We start from the raw sequence: 20,007 nt of genomic DNA, 5'->3' as shown, positions 1-20,007 counted from the left end.
TCTCCTCTCCGACCAAAGAGACTCATTTGATGACTTGGACCCATTAACCATTTCCTTCCCCAAAAAAAAAAAGAAGAAAAAATTCATTAACCATTTGAATACAGGTGAAACCAACTTGTGCTTAGTTATCTCCTCTCCGTTATTTCCTACTCCAATTATCCCTCATTTATTAAATAACCAAAATGTCCAACATTTACTTTTATTATTTTTTCCAACAAGTGGGTAAAACATACTTTAAAATTAATTCCATGTAAAATATTCATTTGTCATCAAATTTGCATGAAACATTTAGATGATGCATAATAATGAAAAAAAAAAAAAAGTTCTATCGATTAACCTAACTACAAAATTTAATTGATTAGTTGAAGTTCTCGGTATGACTAAAATGAAAATTTTGATTATTAGGTATCTTTTTAGAAGCATATTTGTTAAGGGCTCAATTAGATGGACAGGAGTCAAGTCGATGAATGTTCTAGAATTTTAAATCTATCACAATCATGGTAATAAAAAGAAAATTATATTAAGCCTTTTTGAAGGGCAATTTTACAAATTTTGGTAAATTAGTTTGTATGTCAAGAAGTGGGAGAGATTCCTCACTGTCTTAATATTTTATCGGCTCATCTTCCCAGTAACCTAATATAATTTCAGCACCCTCAACAATCAAAGTTTTTGAAAATTACCAATATTAGTTTTTTTTTTTTTTTACAGAAAATGGTAACGTAGGTGATTTGGTCAAGGAACCATTGCCAATTTGCCACCACGCTATCCAATCTTTACAAGAATATGAGATCAGCATTCTTTGAAAGCCAAAGAAAATTTCCTTCTCCCACTCTTTACATTCACCTTAAAATGATACCTACAATCAGAATGATTCTATCAAAACTTTTGGATTCACAACTGATGAACTTATCATTACAGCATTGTGGTCTTTGCAAGCAAGAGAGATGAAGTAAACATCTAAAGGACTTTCTCCTGCCTAATAGTTTACCCAGCGTAGAAGTAACTTTATGTCAAAATTTTCTGCAAAAACCTATCCACCTCTATGAGCAGAACATCTGCAGCCTAATATACACTCATTGTGTGAGAAGCAGAAAGTCATCTGCCTCTTAGTTTTGTTCCCTTCAGAGAATGTTATTCCTGAATGCCAGGATGACTTTCGGAGAAAAAAGCAAAACAAATGCTAAGATTGAACCAAAGAACAATCTGATAATGTATCTCATTGGGTCATCATAAAGTTCGTCTTCTGATGCAGTATTTGAGGTTGACATAGCCATTGCTGAAGGCAGTGCCTCAATGACAGCATCTGCTAGATCATTAATGAATGATGGGGTGCAATTCAGAGCAGGAACGCGACCCCAATTTGAAATGCCCGACTCAAGAGCAAGGTGCTTGTATTCCATATCAATCTCTTCAAGAGTCTCAATGTGCTCACTGACAAAGCTGCAATTTCAGAAGTACTTGTATATTGAGATATGATAATAATAACAATAATAATAATTATGTCATATCTGAGAACAGTTGGAAAGAGAAAAAAGAAAGAAAATCAGCAATAGAGGGTAAAAGGTGGCATGTGCATGGTATTTATCATATGCAACAGACAACAGGTAAGTTCCATGTTTGGAGTAGGAAATACTTAAAAGGTTCGAGTTTTACATCGGATATTTGGTTTCATATTCTAGTTTTAAGATGTTTCTTTCTAGTTGTTCAAACTCCAGGATTTTCTGCCCATTCTTGCTGATGTTAAAGTATCACTTGGTCCACTGTGAAATTGTTTCTAGAATCCTCCTGAGGGCAAAGATAATCTTTAGGTCCTTGACCAGAATGCTTTCCTTTGTTGCAAACAAAAGTACCATAAGGTAGGTTAAATGGTTTTGTATCTCCAGAGTCCGGAGAACAGACACTAAAAATGAGCCAGAGAAGTAGTTTTTCACAACCATTAGCTTTTACTATTCCAACTCTTCAAGTATCTACAAAATTGATCAAGCACTCATCCCCCCTCCATCAGACATTTACCTTTAATAATCAACAAGTGCATATAGGCCACCCATTCTGTCACTTATCTGGATAATGTGAACCATCAAAGCCAAACTACAATTACTACCATTTCAGCCTTTTACCACTGCCAAAACCACAGTTCTACAAGAAAGCGTACTCAAATTCTACTTTAAAGATCCTGCATTGATTATCTTGATCCTCTCTGTGGATGCAGTTGCATAAGAATAGCACTATTAAGTTGCATTTTTGTGCCATTCTTGGTCATCACCAATTTGACAAAGGCATCACGTCAAATATGTACATAACCTACAGATGTGCCTTTTATCTATCAAGTGGTCTGATGAAATGCGGTGTATGAGTTAATACAAAGAAAAGGAAGCCACCAGGTTTAGAGCCATGGCACAGCAGAATTAGAAGGCACCTGGATAGTTTCAGATTGAAAACTAAGTGTAGCTACTGTAAGAACAGATTAATTGCAGAAGTGGAAAAGGTATATACAAATATAAATATATGTGCCCGTGCTCCTGATTTGGCAGAGGGAGGGGGGGGGTGGAGCAGGACACTCTGATCGCCCTGTTAACCTGGTCTTGGGTTGCATAAAGTGTATATGGAAAATTCTCAATTGGAAGTTGATATTATCTGCTTCTAATTCAATATGCATCAAAAACTGGAAATCGCCAACAACAGGAAATCAAAAGATGTTCATTGTAGAGAAAATGAAAGCAACAGAATGAAGTATATGATAATCCAGAAGACAAACCTGACAGGGACAGCCAGTAAAGACCTCACCCCTTTCTGGCCAAGTTCAACAAGGACTTCATCAGTATAGGGTTTCAGCCATTGTACAGGTCCTACTCGACTCTATGCATGACAGAGAGATAAGATCAGAAATCAAGACAGATAAGTGACATATAGTTTAGTTGATCATATTGCCAATTATCTTGTCCATAGAACCAACTTCAACAAATGCAGAGAAGAGTTTGGATTGGATTATGGACGCACATAATTGGAGATCAATGCTATAGAGAACATAGGTTAGTTGAACACTTTATTAATGGGCATCCATTGGTGTGTTGATCTCAGGCATATAGAGAATACTAGAAAACTAGAACCAACCTGGTAAGCCAAAGTATGGTTATTTTTAGTCCCTCTTGCTTTCAACTCTTGCATTATCAAAAGGATGCACTCTTCCATCTGATCTTTATATGGATCACCAGCATCCTCAATGTAACTAACTGGTACACCATGGGCACTGAAAAATATCATAACCTAACAATAGAATAGAAAAATCATCTAATAAGTTTGTCAAAGTAAACTGAACAAATTGACACAAGAAGTAAGACAAGTAACCTCTTCGGGCTCAGAGAAATTTGCTAACTCTTTCTCAATCAAGTCGGCCATAGACCTGACATATCCATCTCGTTGATACCAGGACTCGATAACAGCAACAGGCAGACTCAACAAATGTGCATCATTCCTGATGAAGGATTTAGGTTAATATATACCAGGAATAAAAAAAAATAGACGCATCCTCGCTTCCCTACAAAAAATCACTACCATGTGGCATAAATGTTTTTTCTCCCAGACTGGAAGGTAACACTACCTGAACATTCTTTGAAGAACTCGAATGCTTGAGCCAGTGGTAGAGATAGAAAATTGAGGATAAAGTGGAAGTACCACAAGCCTTGTGATTCCATCAGTCTTGATCTGTCACACAAATACAATCTGTCAAGTAATTTGCAAAACCTAATTGGTTGCCACAATCAACTATCGCTTCCCCATAAACTAGAGCAGGTGCTGATCTCTTTGAAGGTTGAAAAATGAAGTGCCACTCCAAAAGCAGTGTGCTCATAGAAGTTAGAAGGTAAAAAAGATGGTACCATATCCAGGATCAGATACCAGGTCAGAACAGCCACCAACTACAAGAAATTAAGTCTCTTCATGCGGTATCACTGAAGTAATGCCCCAAGTCAGAAAATCTTTTTCCTTGTAAGTGAGAAGTATGTAAAGAGATGAAGATATTTGGTAAACAAAGCAAGTGGTTACGGTTGCAAAGATAGAATCTCCAGAAAGTTGTCAACAAAAATTCAGTAGTAGGAGGCCTTGGGCATGTACTCAATGACCCAAATCAGTCAGTCTGTGACAATTGGAAGGCAAAAAAGAGAATATTGTACAGCCACTCTATAAATACATTCATACAAGTGTAAGATAACTTTGGACACATCCAAATGTAGCATGCTATTTTTTTTTATTGCAAACAGGATAGAAATGCACCCCACACAATCTTCAACGTGTAACTTAAAATGGAAACTGCTGGTTACAAGAACGAACAGTTACCCGATGAACAGCTTCCTCAGTGAAGGGGTGCCAATAACGCATTGCAACATAGACATTTGCAGGGACCTTTTTTACTTCTAATGCCATTTTCAGAGCAATCGCCTTCCACGGAACGAAAATTACAGAACATTAGTAAAGCAGAAACACAGTAAAATGAGAGATGACAAGCAAGGCAATTAAGGTGATATGTGTACCTGCTCATCTGTTATCTTACGCAGGGGCGAACCACCTCCAATGGCAGCATATCCTTCCTTACTTTTGGGAGCTCTGAGAATAGAGATAAGCTGTGCTAACGGACGCTGCAGGAATTTGAATAACCGCGGGAGACGTATGATATCCTGTCATGAAGCCAATAAACAATTACAACAACCTTCATAGCATCATCTGATTGAGTTGAGATCGTTAGGACAGAGAGTGAGGAGAGCATACTGGATCAGCAAACAAATTGTACAAAAATGGCTGAACATCATGCAGTGTCTCTGGTCCTCCAAGATTCAAAAGCAGCACCCCAACCTTCTCCTCTGCAGTGCGTGATCGGTAATTGATAGCACCTCCAGAATATGCATATGGCCCAGCAGAGCAAAACGTTTTCCCAACAGTTTGCCTATGACTTTTAAGAGACAAACCTCCCAGGACATTGCTTTTCTGTGTGGTTGATTCACAAGATTGAGTTGCAGATGCTTCATTAGATTGACAGTAAATTTGTTTCTCGTCATGTGAAGCCTTGAATGAAGGTGATCTTACTCCATTCCGAAAGCACACCCTACAACCGCATAGACTTTGACAGTTAGCTTCATCCATATGGTATATATTTCCAAGGCTTAAATCATCTAGGTTTACTTGCCTCTGAAATTGACGAGCAGAGAATGTGTTGTTTTTTCTAATCCTAAATCAACTAACTTATCGTACATTAAGAGATGAAGATGAGGAATGAAACTAGTAGTCAGTATTAACTAAGAAAATTTGCCTATCTTTGAGAAATACTGATTAATGTGTATACTCAACCAGACCTTAAAAATCATTAATTAAAGTGGTAATTCCCAAGCGCAGTAGTCAGTGCATCCAATCATTTCTAACTAGGTGATAATCTAATCTTTGCATGTAAATAGGCTTTACAAGCCAGCTTATTCCAAGAATTTGGAACAACTAATAGCTCCTAAATTAACATATTTTCAAGCTTAAGAACCAACATCGAAGGCTCCTTTTTCTTTTTTCCTCCTTAAATTCTCAGCCAAAAAGTTCATACAAATCCAGCAAATTCAAATATTCAAAACAACCCCAATCGCCGCACCAAACAAAAACAAAAGAAAGCCAAGAAGTCATGAACAATCAAACAAACCCTCAGATTTACCAACATGATCCACACATAAACCCGTCAAATACTTGAAAATCCAAAAGCTTTCCCATTAAGATATCAAAATTCGAGCTTACAAGGAAGAGTTATTATTGGTAAAGGTTTCAAGATTGGAAATGGGCTGCATCATTTGGGGAAGAACACCACCAGAGGCTGCTGTTGCATTCATGGCTACAAAGTTCCTTGCTTTTGCTCCAAAATTCTTGTAACAAGGATTAGTGGGAAATCTAGAATTTATTAACTTACTCGAAATTGAGAAACCTGCAAAATTCTTGAATTTGGACTTTCTGTGGAGTCCAAATACATAGACACGAGAAAAACGGAGATAAGTTCTATTATTATATTAAGAAAGAGGAAAACAAATGGAGGTCAAAAATGGGGGTTGGAAGAAGAAACGCGTTCAGCAATTGTGGCGGTCCCAACCACCGCGGGAGTTGATTCTGCCGAATTCCGATTTTCGCTTATGAAAATTAAGTTGGTTAATTACATCTGGACCCCCCTAAGACTTGGTCATAATTTCATTCAACCCCTTGTATTTTTTTTTTATCTAATAAGAGATTCCAAACCTTACAAGGAAGAAGAGAAAAGGAAAAATCTTAATTTTCAATTTAAAACCTCATGGTTACTTAATTGGTGTTTCCCCTTACCATTTGAGCCCTTGTATATTTTTTTTTTTATCTAATAAGAGACTCCAAACCTTACAAGAAAGAAGAGAAAAGGAAAAAATCTTAATTTTCAATTTAAAACCTCATGATAACCTAATTGGTGTTTCCCCTTACGATTTGAGATACTATGCGTGGATCCTTTCGACTCTTACCTTAGCTAACAAAATATTTGTTGCAAATATATTTTTAATGTTTGTGTGCAATACAAATACAAATCAACCAAAAGAAAATCTCATCCTTTTTTTTTTATTCTCTCACGTCACTTCCTTTTCTTCTTCTTTGTATTTGTCCTGTGCTCTTTTTTTAGAAGTACTCTATCTTGATTTTTTTAATTTTACATTTAATAGCTGCTTTTGTTAAATTTTACTATTTTGTACATATCGATTATTCTTGTTTTCTATGATGAAAGCTTCATTTTTTTCCTTTTCTCTTTAATCCAAAACTTTGCCTAGAATGAGGGAGAATTGATAAGTTTTTTGCTTTTGCATTTTAGTTACTTTTTTTTTTTTGGCATAAGTTTATTTGTTTTGTAGTAAGGTAAGTCTCATCTCTTGTTATGGTAAACCTTCGTAGAAGGGCCACTACGGGATAGGTCGGCCGATCATGTAGTCCTTTTTTAAGACATTGACCAGTGTTCGAGTCCCGTGGTTACTGTACTCTGAGTGGGTTGAGGCGCCCTCTCCCGGGTCGCAGGGAAATTCGTCGGGTCGAAGGCTAGGATACCCCCTGTATCGTAAAAAAAAAAAAACCTTTGTGGAAGGAACATTGGTTAGCAGTTAGCACAAGCAAACTTCTCACTGCATTCAAACTCTTTTTGATCAAAGGGATAGAATATTATAGCTAAAAATATTGGGGTCAAATGGTAATTTGATTATAACAAAAGAGGTCAAATAACAATCAGACAAAATTAGTTACTTGCTTACATCCAACATCAGCATCGACGTCAATCTAAAGAATGAAAAAAAACAAAAGAAAAAAGAAATCTCTACAACATAAATTCTCTTTAATAATACAAGTTATTGAAGTTTCTTTAAATTGCGTGGTACAAAATGAGTTAGTTATTAATCAGAATCATTGTTTTGAATAATTAGTTAGTTATCAAATATTATAGTACTTTACATATCCATAGGCCCTGTTTGGCAAGTGAGTCTTTTGGGTGTTTATCTAAAATTTTAATGTAACTTACTGTAGAAGTTGTAGAAAATATTTTTAAAGTGTATAATTTTTTGGATATTTTGAGATGTATAGTTTAAAAAGTTCGAAATTATTTTTTGAAATTATTATAGTTAAAGTTGTTAAAAAAACTTGTAACAGACAAATTTAATCAAAAACTTGCTTGCCAAACGATGTCATAATTTGAAAGGGGTGGAGTCACTCGTATCATAAAATTTTCTTGGGCACTGCCCCCACTCATTCATGAAATTAAACCATTTCTTATGGGAAAAGAAACTTTAATAACTTTAAAAGGTGAATAATTTGCATTGAAAAACTGGTCCAAACTATCTGTGCCAAGCTAATTGCATAAACAATAATATTTGCTGATTGAGGAGCTTTCTCTACACATGCAAATACAAAAGGAAAAAAAATGGAGGAATCTATTTTTAAATTGGTACTGGGGATAAAAAGTTGTTTTAGGTTAAATATTAAAATAAGCAAATGGTATTTAAAATTTTTTTTTGGATATAAAATACCGATTAACTTTTTATGCACTGACAGTATAATAATTTTTTATACTAGCAGATTTGGATGTATATCTAATATATATGATTCGAAATTTAAATTTAAATTTATGTTATATAATATGATCTAAGAGCTGTTAGTGTAAAAAAAAAAATTATACTTTGACAATGTATAAAAAAAAAAAAAAGCTATCCATAAAATACACTTACACATTTTGTTATGGATGCAATAAGTGGTTAGCAGCATTTGTTTATGTCAACAGCATTTGTGTATGCTTGTCATTGGTGCAATACGTAGTTAGCACCACATGTTTGTTATGGATGCAAAAAGTAGTTAGCATCATCTGTGTATGTCAAACAGCATTAAGTAGCCAGCACCATTTGTGTATGCTTGTTATTGATGCAGGAAGTAGTTAGCAGCATTTGTGCATGTCAACAGCATTTGTGTATGCTTGTTATTGGTGCAATAAGTAGCTAGCAGCATTTGTGTATGCCAACAGCATTTGTGTATGCATTACCGAAATATATATACACGGACAGTATATACACTATCACAATTAGATTCATGACATCTGTGCAAAAGTTAAATTTCAAATTCAAATTTTACATAGTTGTCATTCATCCAACGCTGAGAATGTAGGGAAAGATTAATCCTTTTGTTTACAGTGCTTGTAGGAGATTTTCGAATTTGGAACCTGTCACTTATATTTTCTTTTTCGAATTATCCAATCCATCCTTCCCCTGTTGTTACTTGTTTGTCTTCAATGTAATAGGGAAATGTTATTTACACTCTTTTTTTTGTTATTTGCAATCCCACTATCATTTTTATTATATAGTTTTCATTTATAGATTATACAATATAACAAAAGGTGGGAGTGCAAATAACAAAATATGGAGTCCAAGTAACATTTCCCATGTAATAATTCAGCGGCTTTTATGTACGTTTTATTGCTCTTGATATCCAAACCAAGACAGCGTAGGCGAGTTTTGAAGTTGCTCGATTTCATATGTATGCTTGGGATGTTTCGAAGTAATCTAATCATATAGTTCTAAAGTTCTCAATTTCATAAACTTGGGTGTTTCAAAAGTAATTTTTTAATCTTGCCTTCCATGATCAAACTCACTGAGATTATATTTCTACAAATCATGTAACTAAATCGGATAATTAGTATGCTCGGATAATTTGTTAACCACACTTTCACTATCATTTTAATCGTATAGTTTACTGACTCCATAACTAATCCATGTATTTGTGTACCCCAAACTATTGGCGAAGTATAACATCCACTGAATTTGCAGTTCTTTCATTGTGATTGAAGTATGACATCTTTTCTTTTAATAATTTTTTTTTTAATATAAGCGGTAGGTTTCGAACCAAGAACTCTCACTTATATTAGCTTTCTTCGTATCACTCAATCCATCGAAGTATAACATTTTACTATTTCCATCATAAGAAACTGTGGATGTTATAATCAATTACCAAGTCTAGTCCGTTCAATAGCCAAACAAAAAAAAAAAAAGAAGAAGTAAATATCTCATACTACAAGAAAGATTAATAATCACAAGATGATGAATAAAGTATAAAATGAAGTCGATTTTCTGAAGTTGACCCATTCCTAAACCACCTGCTTGTCTGAATCAGAAGCTCAACTTTACCAGGGTATTGAGTATTTGATCGATCCTAAATTCTCCTGCTTGCCTGTGCAAGAACCACGTACTAGTTGGATGCTTGGGTTAAGGTTCTTAGCTTGATCCCTTTTGATGCAAATACTTATGAGAGAATGGAAGTGTATTTTAATGTTCTCAATTTTTGAAAAATACGTATGACATATTTTAGTAATGAATCCTAAGAAATTGTTTGTAAAATCAAAATTATTCAATTTGATGAATTAGTTAAAGAACAAAAGGAATATTTATCACATTTTCCAAATTAATTCATGCTCCAAGAATATCAACTGAAGTAATATCATGGTAAAACAGAATACACCATTAAGTTCTTTTTAGGGGAGAAACTTACCAATTACCATACTAGATTATTTACTTAAAGGAATATTTTTTCCATTAGAGCTAAATCGGTTTTCTTCAAATTTTTTTTTAAAAAAGATACAAAACTGAATACTAGTGAGTGAGAATAAGATGTTCAAGCCAAAAAACCAGGGAAAAAAAAGAAGAAGAAAAGAATACTCATTTTCTATGAGAAAATATGTAAAAGCTTGTATGATATATGTGAAATAAAATTATTGTTGAAAAAAAAAGCACTTAAAGAATAACGAATAGATTTTTTTCTAAGGACTCGTTTAGGATTGCGGTGCGTTTATTAAAAAGAAAATGCTTTTAAGCACTAAAAGTGCTTCTAAAGTGTTTGATAACTAATTTTTCGTGATTTAAAGAGTCCAATTTTTAGTCATTTAAAAGCACTTGTACCAAAAGTTTTTTTTTTTTTTTTTTTTTTTTGTAAGCCATCGCAATCTCAAACAGGATGTAAATGGTATATTGGCACGGTAAACTCACTTTCCCACTTTTTTTTGGTATAAATAAAAGTTTTGGATAGGTTCAATATTTATCAGTATTAGGATAAAAATATGTTTTCGAAATTGTAGATTGCTTATAAAGGAGTTCTTATGAAGTAATTCGCTTTTTTACCACAACAGCAGGACCTTTACCATCACTACTAGGAATGGCAATAAGGGCGGGCACCCGCCCCACGGGGGGTTAATGGGGAGGAGGTTGGGGCGAGGGAAATTTTTTCCCCCCGCTTAGAAACGGGGCTGGTTTAAAAAAAAAAATATAAATATATATGTATATAATTATATATAATATATAATTTAATTAGTTATAAACTTATGATAATGATATTATTAGTTATATGTATTATATAATGTCTATTAGTATATATAATATAATTAATATTATTAATTATACTAATAATTACATATGTGTACTAATATAAATTATTAATTATTTATACTAAATCTACTAATACATTTATACTAAATCCCTAATTATACTTAATACAATAATATTTTTTTCTTAAAAAAAGTACAAGCACAATAATGAATTAGTGATTGTATTTGTACCAAAAGTGAAAACTTGACTACTTTAGTTATATTTATTTCATCATGTTGGATTGTATTCAAATAATTTTTATTTGATTGTTTTTATAAGTTTCAATTGTAAAATTACAATGAATAATAATTTGATGATGTGTTGATATTTTAGTATTTGATTATTTGCTAAAATTTAACTATAATAAAATTATATAATAAATTTTTATTAGCCCCGTGGAAGAAGCGGGACGGGGAACGGGGGATGGGACGGGGGAAGTTTGTAGGCAGCGGGACGGGGGATGGGGGAGGGGTCCCCGCTCCAACTCCGCCTCGTTGCCATCCCTAATCACTACAATCTAGTAGGACCTGGAACGTAATATGTTTGGTATCTTTGTCCTTCCAAGTAAATTCCTACTTGATTCCAACATTAGGGTTTCCCTCGCCAATCTGTTCTTTATAGATGCATCCGCGAGCCTGTCACCATCCCCAATGAATACTCTCTGTCTCTTCTCCTCCTCTCTGCTGCTCCCCGACCCATCACCTTACCATCATCTCAGCCGCAGAAGGGATGGTGGCAAACTAGCAATCATCCCGGATAACCTTAATTTCAATCTAACCTCTGAGTGAGTTGCAAGGTCGGTCACTCACAAACTTCTTATTTAGCAAACACTTTCTGCTCCCAGCCGGGCACCATGGAGCAGGGTTCCACACACTGGCCTTCAATCAGATTCTTTCTTGATGCTAATTTTGCCCGCTTCTGTGCAGGTGAATAATGTTAGAGTTACACACTCCCTTGCCAATCTTACCCATAACATGAGAATGTAATTACAAATTTACGGAAGAAAAAGTAAGAAAACGAAAGAGTTTGTGCGATATCGAGATTGCACGTCTAAGACTGGCCTATTTTGTTTCAGGAGTAGATCATGTATTGTGATCGAAAAAGGGTGGAGAAATTTAATGGGATTTGGTGGTTCTTGAATTTGTGCTTAATAATCTATGGCTCTATCATCGAGTCAACAGCAGGTGCCATATCAATGGCAACCCGTCTGCCGCATTGAGCCTATATCATATTTTTCCGGGCTGAAGATCCATGAAATTCATTCCTTATTGTTTCTTGACACAATAGCTCGGATACAAATTATTATCTCTGCATTTCGATCAGCTTTCTGCATTCTTTGTCTTGGTTGCGAGGTTTGACAAAAGGCACTCCGTCAGACACGGGGGCTTTGTTCTTGTTTTGCAATAACAAGCCACCTTTTGCATGGTGCCTATAAAGTGCTACTTATCACGATTGGAGGAATTTAGTTATTTCCACTACTTCCTTCAAATTTAGAGTGGCTAAATCTTAAGATCATAGTATTTCCACTCTGTATTCTCAGTCGATACAATCCACCATTTCTGAAGTCATTTTAATTTTTTTTTCTGCTTTCTATTGCACCTCAAACATACTTGTCAAAGTGTGTTTTACTAGGTGTTTACGTTGTTTGGAATGGGATTTCCATGTGAAATGGAGCTCTCTTTCCCTTGCGCAACTTATCATGCTCGTGCTGTTTCCAACTGCTGCAGGGGAGGCATTTTCCCCAGATGTCAGTTTTGTGCCAGCTTTTAGGCATTTAAAATATAAGCAATGATGAAGAGTAACATGTAAGAAGAGCCAATTTTATGCTTTGGTTCTTCGATGAAATGTATTTGTTACGCTTGGCTTCTGAGCTTTTCTCCCAGTTATTGTTTGTTCAACTTTGGGGATTCTTTTACAGTGTCCAGATACAATTGCATGCAATTATCTTTTCAAAGGCATGTTTTAGCTAGCTTTCTTCATCATCTCTTCTTCCTGGTTGCTTCCAGGCATCTGCTCTGCCGTTGGAGCACTCCAAGAATGTATTTCGACCATCACAGCTGTCTAGGCTCATGACCATTGACTAAAGATCATACCAGGTCCTGGTTGCAGATTTTGGAGCTTGGTGTCCACCCAGCTGAGCTGTTGATCCTCTAGATTTTCCATCCTGCATTGCTTTCTTCTCCTCACAATCTAGGTGTTGCATATTTTGATACAGCTCGTGTGAAGTAGAAAGAATCTTCAGGATACAATTGGCATTCTGCGAATGGACGAGCCTAGGGAAGATGGATAAATGATCGTGGTTTGTGCACGAAAAATTCAATGCTTCTTGAGCCAATCATTCTAGGTGTTGCAGAGAACAAAATGTTTCTTCAAGCAGAATGTCTGCATTATTATAAGTTACGTTACTGGAATTTGGTTTATATGCTCCCTTCCTGTTTATTCTCGTTTTTACTAAGCACCCTGAAGAAGACATCTGCCTGAAACGGGAAATTCAACTGGATGAAAATTCTGTTTTGGAAGAAGTTGTAGCCTAGGAAGGGACAATGTTAAAAATACAAGGATGACACTAATGCATCCTATGACGAAGATAGGTACCTCATATGACTTGAGAGGGCTTAGAGATTAATACTGCCATTTACAGATTCGGCTGGGCGTGGATTATGTGTCATGATAGAAGGGGAACCTTGATTTGAGATAAAACCAGTCGAACCTGAAAGGAAACAAGAGAGAAGAAGAGGTGGAAGGGCGCGCAAGAGAAACTTCTCCCGCTTGTAATAAATCCCAATGCTCCTCGCCTGCACATATTTGGTTTCGAGTCAGAGAGCTTTAGAATTCTTTGAAAGAGGCCACAGATAGCAGGAAATACCCTCTTGACATATGAAATATCGACCCAAATGAAATCAGCAGTCCCTTAGTTGCAGGGAAAATTACAAGCTGGTAGCCCAGTACTGTACTGTCCCTTAGTTGTACTTTCTGCTTCTGGAGTGATTTGCACGCCCTCATAAATGAAGTTTGCAACTGATACGAATTCCTTACCTGTAAAACCTCTGGGAAATTTGCCCCTTGTCTATCAAAGCTTCCCAAAACTTCCCACGTAGTGACTAAATTCAACGAGGAATCAGAGGAAAAACGAACAAGAATTTACCGAAAAAAAGGAGAGATGGGACAATAGTCGTTAAGAAAACCGGTGACCTGGAACCAAACTTTCAGCAAGTGCTATATAGTATCCATAAATAAAAGTTGGCGCACAGTTGAGTTAGTAGTAAAACATTCCGATTATCTTCTAGTCTATCAATCCAGATGGATATTGATTACAGATGACCAATTAAACAGCGGATTTAGAGTTTCCTTTGGTTATGTGGATGAAATTTACATCAGAAAGTTAACAGCCGTCCATGCAGCGGAAACCTCATTCCACCTGTGAAAGGCCACCTCCCAATTCAGCCCGTGTCCTGCATATAGATGTCCTCAGCTCGTTAATACAATTCCAACGAACGAACCACAGTGACAAAAAAGAAGCAGGACTTCACCAAAGAAATACTAACAAAGAAAAGTTTTTTTTTTTTTCAAACAAAGAAAACTATTGATCATCTGTAACACACGGATTAAACAGTACAAACACATTAAAGTTTTTTGGTAAAATTTGAGTAATCAGTGTAGTACTGATGAAACAGAACATTAAATCTTGCTATATTGTAACAAAGGAGGGAAATTATTATTGAGCTAAGTTTTCTGTATTATATCCACGAGGATGCAGATATGTTAATAAACACCACATTAGCAACTTGAGATTGAACTACAAGACTTCAAACAAACATGACTTAGTTTATCATTGTACAGATGCTTCCACAGTACGTTTTACAAGCTTTCGATACTTAAAAAATAGAAAGATTGAAAAGAACCCCAGAGTTAGACATTTAAAAAACCAAATTATATACTCACTTGTGATCTGAAGGATTTGGCCTCAGTTCATAAACAATTGTAGCAACGACATCTCTCTTCAACTGTTAATAAGATGAAAACAATGTCATCTTCTTCAATACTGATAAAACACCAAGATTCTCAACTTAAAACAATTTACAACAAATTAAACCTTCGAGTGGAAACCAACTTCGATTACCTGTGTGGCTTCACCTTTTAAGCCAATATAATGAATTTGAGTGGTCTCTCCACCAAAGTTTTCTGGGAAATGCAAAGTGATACTTGCCACGCTCTGAAACTTAGCATACCTGGTTGTTTTACTCAAAGCATCAGAGTAGCAAAACTTCCAATAACTATAACACTAGCCAATATGGTAATTATGATGCCTCTAGAGTTACCTACAAATGACCTATTAGCCAGCAGTTCCCAAATTTATAATGTATTGGCTATTAGTAAGGAGGAAATACTCAGATCTACTGTTTGCAACATCTGCATTAAGTAAATTTACAGTAACAAAGACTGTTGCTTATCTTTTTTTTTGTTTTTGTTCTTTTTCTGGAATATTATGATGTTAAAAGCATTTGCATTTGTCCATTGACAAAAGCAAGGGCATTTGAAATTGGTTATAGATGAAGAAAAACAGAAGTGCTAAACCAAGTGGTGAACTTTAAAGCTTACATCGGGCTTCCATATTTGTCAATCTTACCATAGTTAATAAAGGAAAAGTATTATTACAAAGAAATGTAAGAAATCCACCACATACCCTTCTCAGACCAAAGTTTGTATACTCGCAATGTCAAAATAATTAGGTATCAACTTAAAAAATGCATACCTTGTTTGGTATTCTAACACTCCTTGGAAATTTTCCACCAAATCCCATTCCTTGAAAAATGAGGATAAGTGAAATAAGTAAATTAGGCCAAGCATTGAACCTCCAAAACTATAACAAGAATACCTGGATTGGTTGAATGGATTGAGCATCTGAAAAGTCAATACCATCCTTATTGATAAACCTGCATTGCATGCAAAGTACTCTCTATTCAGGTAGAATAAACACAATTGATAGTATAAATTTCAATGACTGCTAATTCAACAAAGGACTCTCATTAAGCCATAAACTATATATGACCATATCTTCAACAAGAAAACACATGCTTGCTCGAAAAATGGGCAGCAACCCAATTAGAGTAGAATGTAACAACTTAGGAAGAATATTGTTTAACTCACGCTCTCATTTTGGCAGGACTTGTTCCATCAGCGCCACCAATAACTGATATGCTTTTGATTTTAACATCCGATGTAAACCTAACCAGCAACAAACAAAGTAGGATAGCAAAGAGTTGCTGAAGGCCTGAATTTCAGAAACTATATGGTACTAACTGCTGTAGTGCTCGTGCTTCTCAACAGATACAAGAGAAGAGAGAATGAAGTGATTGGATCAAGCTACAACCCAGAAATTCCCATATCTATTTCCTAAGCAGGATTTTAAATGCTTAATCTCAACATTTTTTAGAAGAAATTTTTCATGATAAATGGGATAAGTAGGAAGGTTATGAAAAACTCATTAGAAAACTGGACGAGGGCCAATTACAACAGTATAAATTGCATGTAAGCATGAATTTCATCATACTTAATATTGGCAGCAGGAAACAAAACCAATAAAATATTTTTGCTCACATGCATCTGAAAATGACCATTTTAAAATGTTAACAGTAAAATCTATGGTTTATTGGGCCAAGCCACTGCCAAAACTAGAAGAAAGAAAAGACATGGTGAGGCAGATAGTAAGTAAATTAACAAACACTAGCAAGTAAATAAGCCAAACAATAGGTTCAGGTTAAGAAAGTATTCACGCACGGGATGAAGACAATTAGTTCTGGATCACCCTCATTGCTCTCCAAGTAGCCCTGTCAAGAGAAAGAACAAAAATTTTAGACCTCTTGCAGTGAGGAAATAATGAAATTTAAGAGTTATGGTATCTTAAACATTACAGAAAAGTGGCAAAAAGACAGAACCAGCGACCTACTTTAAACTTTCAAACCAATTTGAACAGCCAATGCACTTAGAAGGGCATCAAGCTAGTAACAGCAGATATCAAGCACATTTCTAGCATAAGACAGTGGGAGGAGGGGAGTCTATCAAAACTTCAAAAACTCATGTTGACATTGTGTAATCTATTAGAGACCTAAGTAGCTTCTCATTATCTCTGATGACACCAAGATCTAGGTGTAAATTCAAGTTTGATGTGTGTCATTTCAGAGAGAGTGCAATTCACAGGCAACATTGCATGACCATTCAGACTACAACAAATATCGAGCACAAACGGAGAATGACAATAAGGCTAGCTGATTTGTCTTGATGAGTACAATTAATCTAGGGCTTTGAAAAGCACCTCGGAAGAATTCAAGCGCTGGTCCCAAGCTCTAAAAACTGACCGAATGCTTCCTGAGACAGCCTCATTCAATGCAGATACCTTTCACAAGAAACAAAACAGCCACTTGCATTATTTCTTTTCCCAATAAACGTTCAGTACAAGTGAAAGAAAAATACATATAAAGGATATACTTCTCTCTGTGTAAGCAAATAAGATGTTCACTAAGTATAAAGTAATCCAAGATTGAATTCCACAAGGAATACATTCTTCAGTTCCAACAAATAATTGTTTGGATAGCTTGGTATTTGCAAAAAATTATTTGGTTGCATCATGAACACTGATGAATAAATGAAATGAAACACGTCATTTCCTAATCTACATATAATCACGATATCCTCACTTAAGCATGTCAACAACAACTACATTTGAATCAAAAGTGAAATGATTTATGTACATAGTTGCCACGCTAAAAAAAGGCTTAAGTGCTGAACTTGAAGACTTGAAAAAAATAAAAACAAAATGTAAAAGGTGTCACTCATCTGTCTGCTTAATTATCACAGCATATAATTACTGCCACACTAATATCTAATCTAAATAGACTGTCTAGATCAAGTTAGAGGATTCTGAAGAAAACCATTTTAATTGAGAAAACGATCAAGAAAACATCTAGCTTTGAAGAATAAGAATCAAGCTTATCTTCCAACTATGCAGGATTAGCCACGATTACATCAGTCCTCACAACTACACAAGATGACAAAACTAATCTACTTTTTACAAAAATGAGGGTAGAACTAGTAGAGAAACTAGAAATCAACACGAGATTGCTAAACATTTAAACATACTTCACCATCTACAGAAAAGATCCCATGATAACCAGACCATTCTTGAGTACCTAATATCATAGATAAGCCAAAAGAATCAAGAACTAATACTAGTTTCAAATATGGAATGTGAACCGCAAACAGCACAGCTCTCAGGGAGCTCATATGAATATTTTTCCCTCCTTAACTCAACAATAATGCGATGCAGGGGTAAAATCAATATAAATTATTCAATCCATGGTTTGTAACATTATAATTTTTCAAGCTCGAAATTACAAAGCCAACTTTCCACTTGGAAGCATCAACAAGCACTCACACTTTCCCATTGAATTTGCAGCCGCAGGAACATAATATTCAAGACTTTAGGGTTTCATCAAATTTGTGCTACAAACCCATACACCATTTCACTTCCGGAACTAAAATTAGCAAAACCCATGAATTTTAGCGCAAAACCCGTTATCAACAAGCAAGAAATTTGGCCAGTTTTTCATAGAAATTGCAACGGCTCTAAAAGGAATAAAAGGACAAAACGAAAAATGAAACAAGCTCGGAAAAATAATACAAGAAGTTTGAGCTATAAGAGAAAAGGCAAAGAACCCTGGGGAGGTCAATGTGTTGGTAAAGAGTCCAATTAGCAGAACAATCATGATCCTCGCAGCTGTGATCGTGCAAACACGCCATTTTTTGCTCAGCTAGTGTTCTTCCTGAAAATGGTTCGTCTTATTTAATGTTTCTAATGGAAGCTATCTTAAAGTATTTACACGATGCCCCCTTGAAGTTTCTACAACTATATTAACATACCACACTTGCGCTTTTCCATGAAAAGTTTCTTGTTTTCTTTTCTTTTTTCTGCTTGTATAATTATTGAAAACCTTTTAATTCTAGGGTCCGTTTGTTTCGGGTGAAAATGTTTTCCAGGAAAATATTTTCCTAATTTCCCGTGTTTGGTTGCACAAAAGTTACTGAAAACATTTTCTTATGTAAAATATTTTCACTCATCTTATGGAAAACAACTTCCCTTCCAAACTTACTGAAGTTGTTTTCCGAAATGCATGCATCCCGCCTGTAGTATGTTCCAAACTTACTGAAAACATCTTGTAGTATGTTCTTTTTTTTTTTTTAGTATAAACAGGAGGACTCGAACCCAAGATCTCTTCCTTACACTCCCTCCCCCGTACCACCCAACCCAACCCTCCCCCTAGTATATTCAAAATAAAAAAAAAATCTCATCCTGCTCATCCTATGCTAGTAATTAATTATGTATAATAGGGACATTCTTTTCTAGAAAAACTTTCAGCAGTGAGAGTGCAAGATATATGTCACAATAAGCATTGCATGTGATTGATATTTGACACTAAATGGCCAGCAATTTATTTATTGCTTAAGGAGATATTTTTTATTCATATATACATTTCTCCAAAATTTTTTAAAGTTAAACAATGAGATAAATTTTCTTATTTTGCATGGAAAGAAGTATGTAGTTATAATGTGTAGAAAGTAAAGACAGAGATAAAAGTGAAAATATTTCAAAAGTTAAACAAACACCAGAAAAATGAAGTAAGAAAATATTTTCAATAAACTAACCAAACACCTGAAAATAATGAAAGGAAAATGATTTTCATGGAAAATTATTTCCACGGAAAATATTTTCCCAAGGAAAACATTTTACTTCCAACCAAACAGACCCCTAAAGTGTAAATATATACCTAAACATAACAACCTAATGGCTATTGTGGGAATTTAGGAGTGAAATGAGAAGAAGCAAAACTTTAAGTTAGAAAAGAAAAGAATAAAAAAAGATTGCAATATTCTTTCAGGAGTTTTCGAAAATAAAGACGATAAAGTAATTATTCTTTATTTGGGAGTGGAGATTACATTTTACATTAGAATCCTCAAAACTTAAAATTCACATAATTTTTGTAAGGTTATACAGTTATGGTATATTAAAAAAATCCGCTTTCCTTAATAATTCTTT

The 20,007-nt window shown here is 35.0% G+C and overlaps 2 protein-coding genes, 1 long non-coding RNA gene and 1 other non-coding gene across 4 annotated transcripts; 2 read left to right on the top strand and 2 right to left on the bottom strand.

The window, feature by feature from the left end:
- Nucleotides 1-868: 868 nt before the first annotated feature.
- Nucleotides 869-6,005, bottom strand: LOC113704227 (ferrochelatase-2, chloroplastic). Its single transcript, XM_027225986.2, has 9 exons — nucleotides 5,764-6,005; nucleotides 4,762-5,095; nucleotides 4,527-4,670; nucleotides 4,333-4,434; nucleotides 3,599-3,702; nucleotides 3,346-3,472; nucleotides 3,112-3,264; nucleotides 2,756-2,856; nucleotides 869-1,440 (listed from the first exon to the last, which is right to left on the bottom strand). Exons 1-9 carry the CDS (start codon nucleotides 5,853-5,855, stop codon nucleotides 1,122-1,124), a joined length of 1,476 nt encoding a protein of 491 aa, XP_027081787.1. The 5' UTR covers nucleotides 5,856-6,005; the 3' UTR covers nucleotides 869-1,121.
- A 5,335-nt stretch (nucleotides 6,006-11,340) lies between these two features.
- On the top strand, nucleotides 11,341-13,960 carry LOC113703684 (uncharacterized). The gene is made up of 2 exons (XR_003451507.2): nucleotides 11,341-11,842; nucleotides 11,992-13,960. It is a non-coding gene; the product is annotated as an uncharacterized lncRNA (long non-coding RNA).
- LOC113705129 (small nucleolar RNA R24) lies at nucleotides 12,699-12,791 on the top strand. The gene has a single exon (XR_011820217.1). It is a non-coding gene; the product is annotated as a small nucleolar RNA R24 (small nucleolar RNA).
- Nucleotides 13,961-14,104: 144 nt separating the features above from the next.
- LOC113704389 (uncharacterized) lies at nucleotides 14,105-18,784 on the bottom strand. Its single transcript, XM_027226279.2, has 9 exons — nucleotides 18,630-18,784; nucleotides 17,230-17,310; nucleotides 16,695-16,744; nucleotides 16,065-16,142; nucleotides 15,793-15,850; nucleotides 15,670-15,719; nucleotides 15,037-15,145; nucleotides 14,859-14,920; nucleotides 14,105-14,368 (listed from the first exon to the last, which is right to left on the bottom strand). Exons 1-9 carry the CDS (start codon nucleotides 18,711-18,713, stop codon nucleotides 14,326-14,328), a joined length of 615 nt encoding a protein of 204 aa, XP_027082080.1. The 5' UTR covers nucleotides 18,714-18,784; the 3' UTR covers nucleotides 14,105-14,325.
- Nucleotides 18,785-20,007: the final 1,223 nt, after the last annotated feature.

The sequence above is a fragment of the Coffea arabica genome, chromosome 8e, assembly GCF_036785885.1.
Source record: "Coffea arabica cultivar ET-39 chromosome 8e, Coffea Arabica ET-39 HiFi, whole genome shotgun sequence".
NCBI classification, from domain to species: Eukaryota; Viridiplantae; Streptophyta; class Magnoliopsida; order Gentianales; family Rubiaceae; genus Coffea; species Coffea arabica.
Note: the sequence above shows the minus strand (reverse complement) of the source record. Positions and strands in the feature narration are given on the sequence as shown.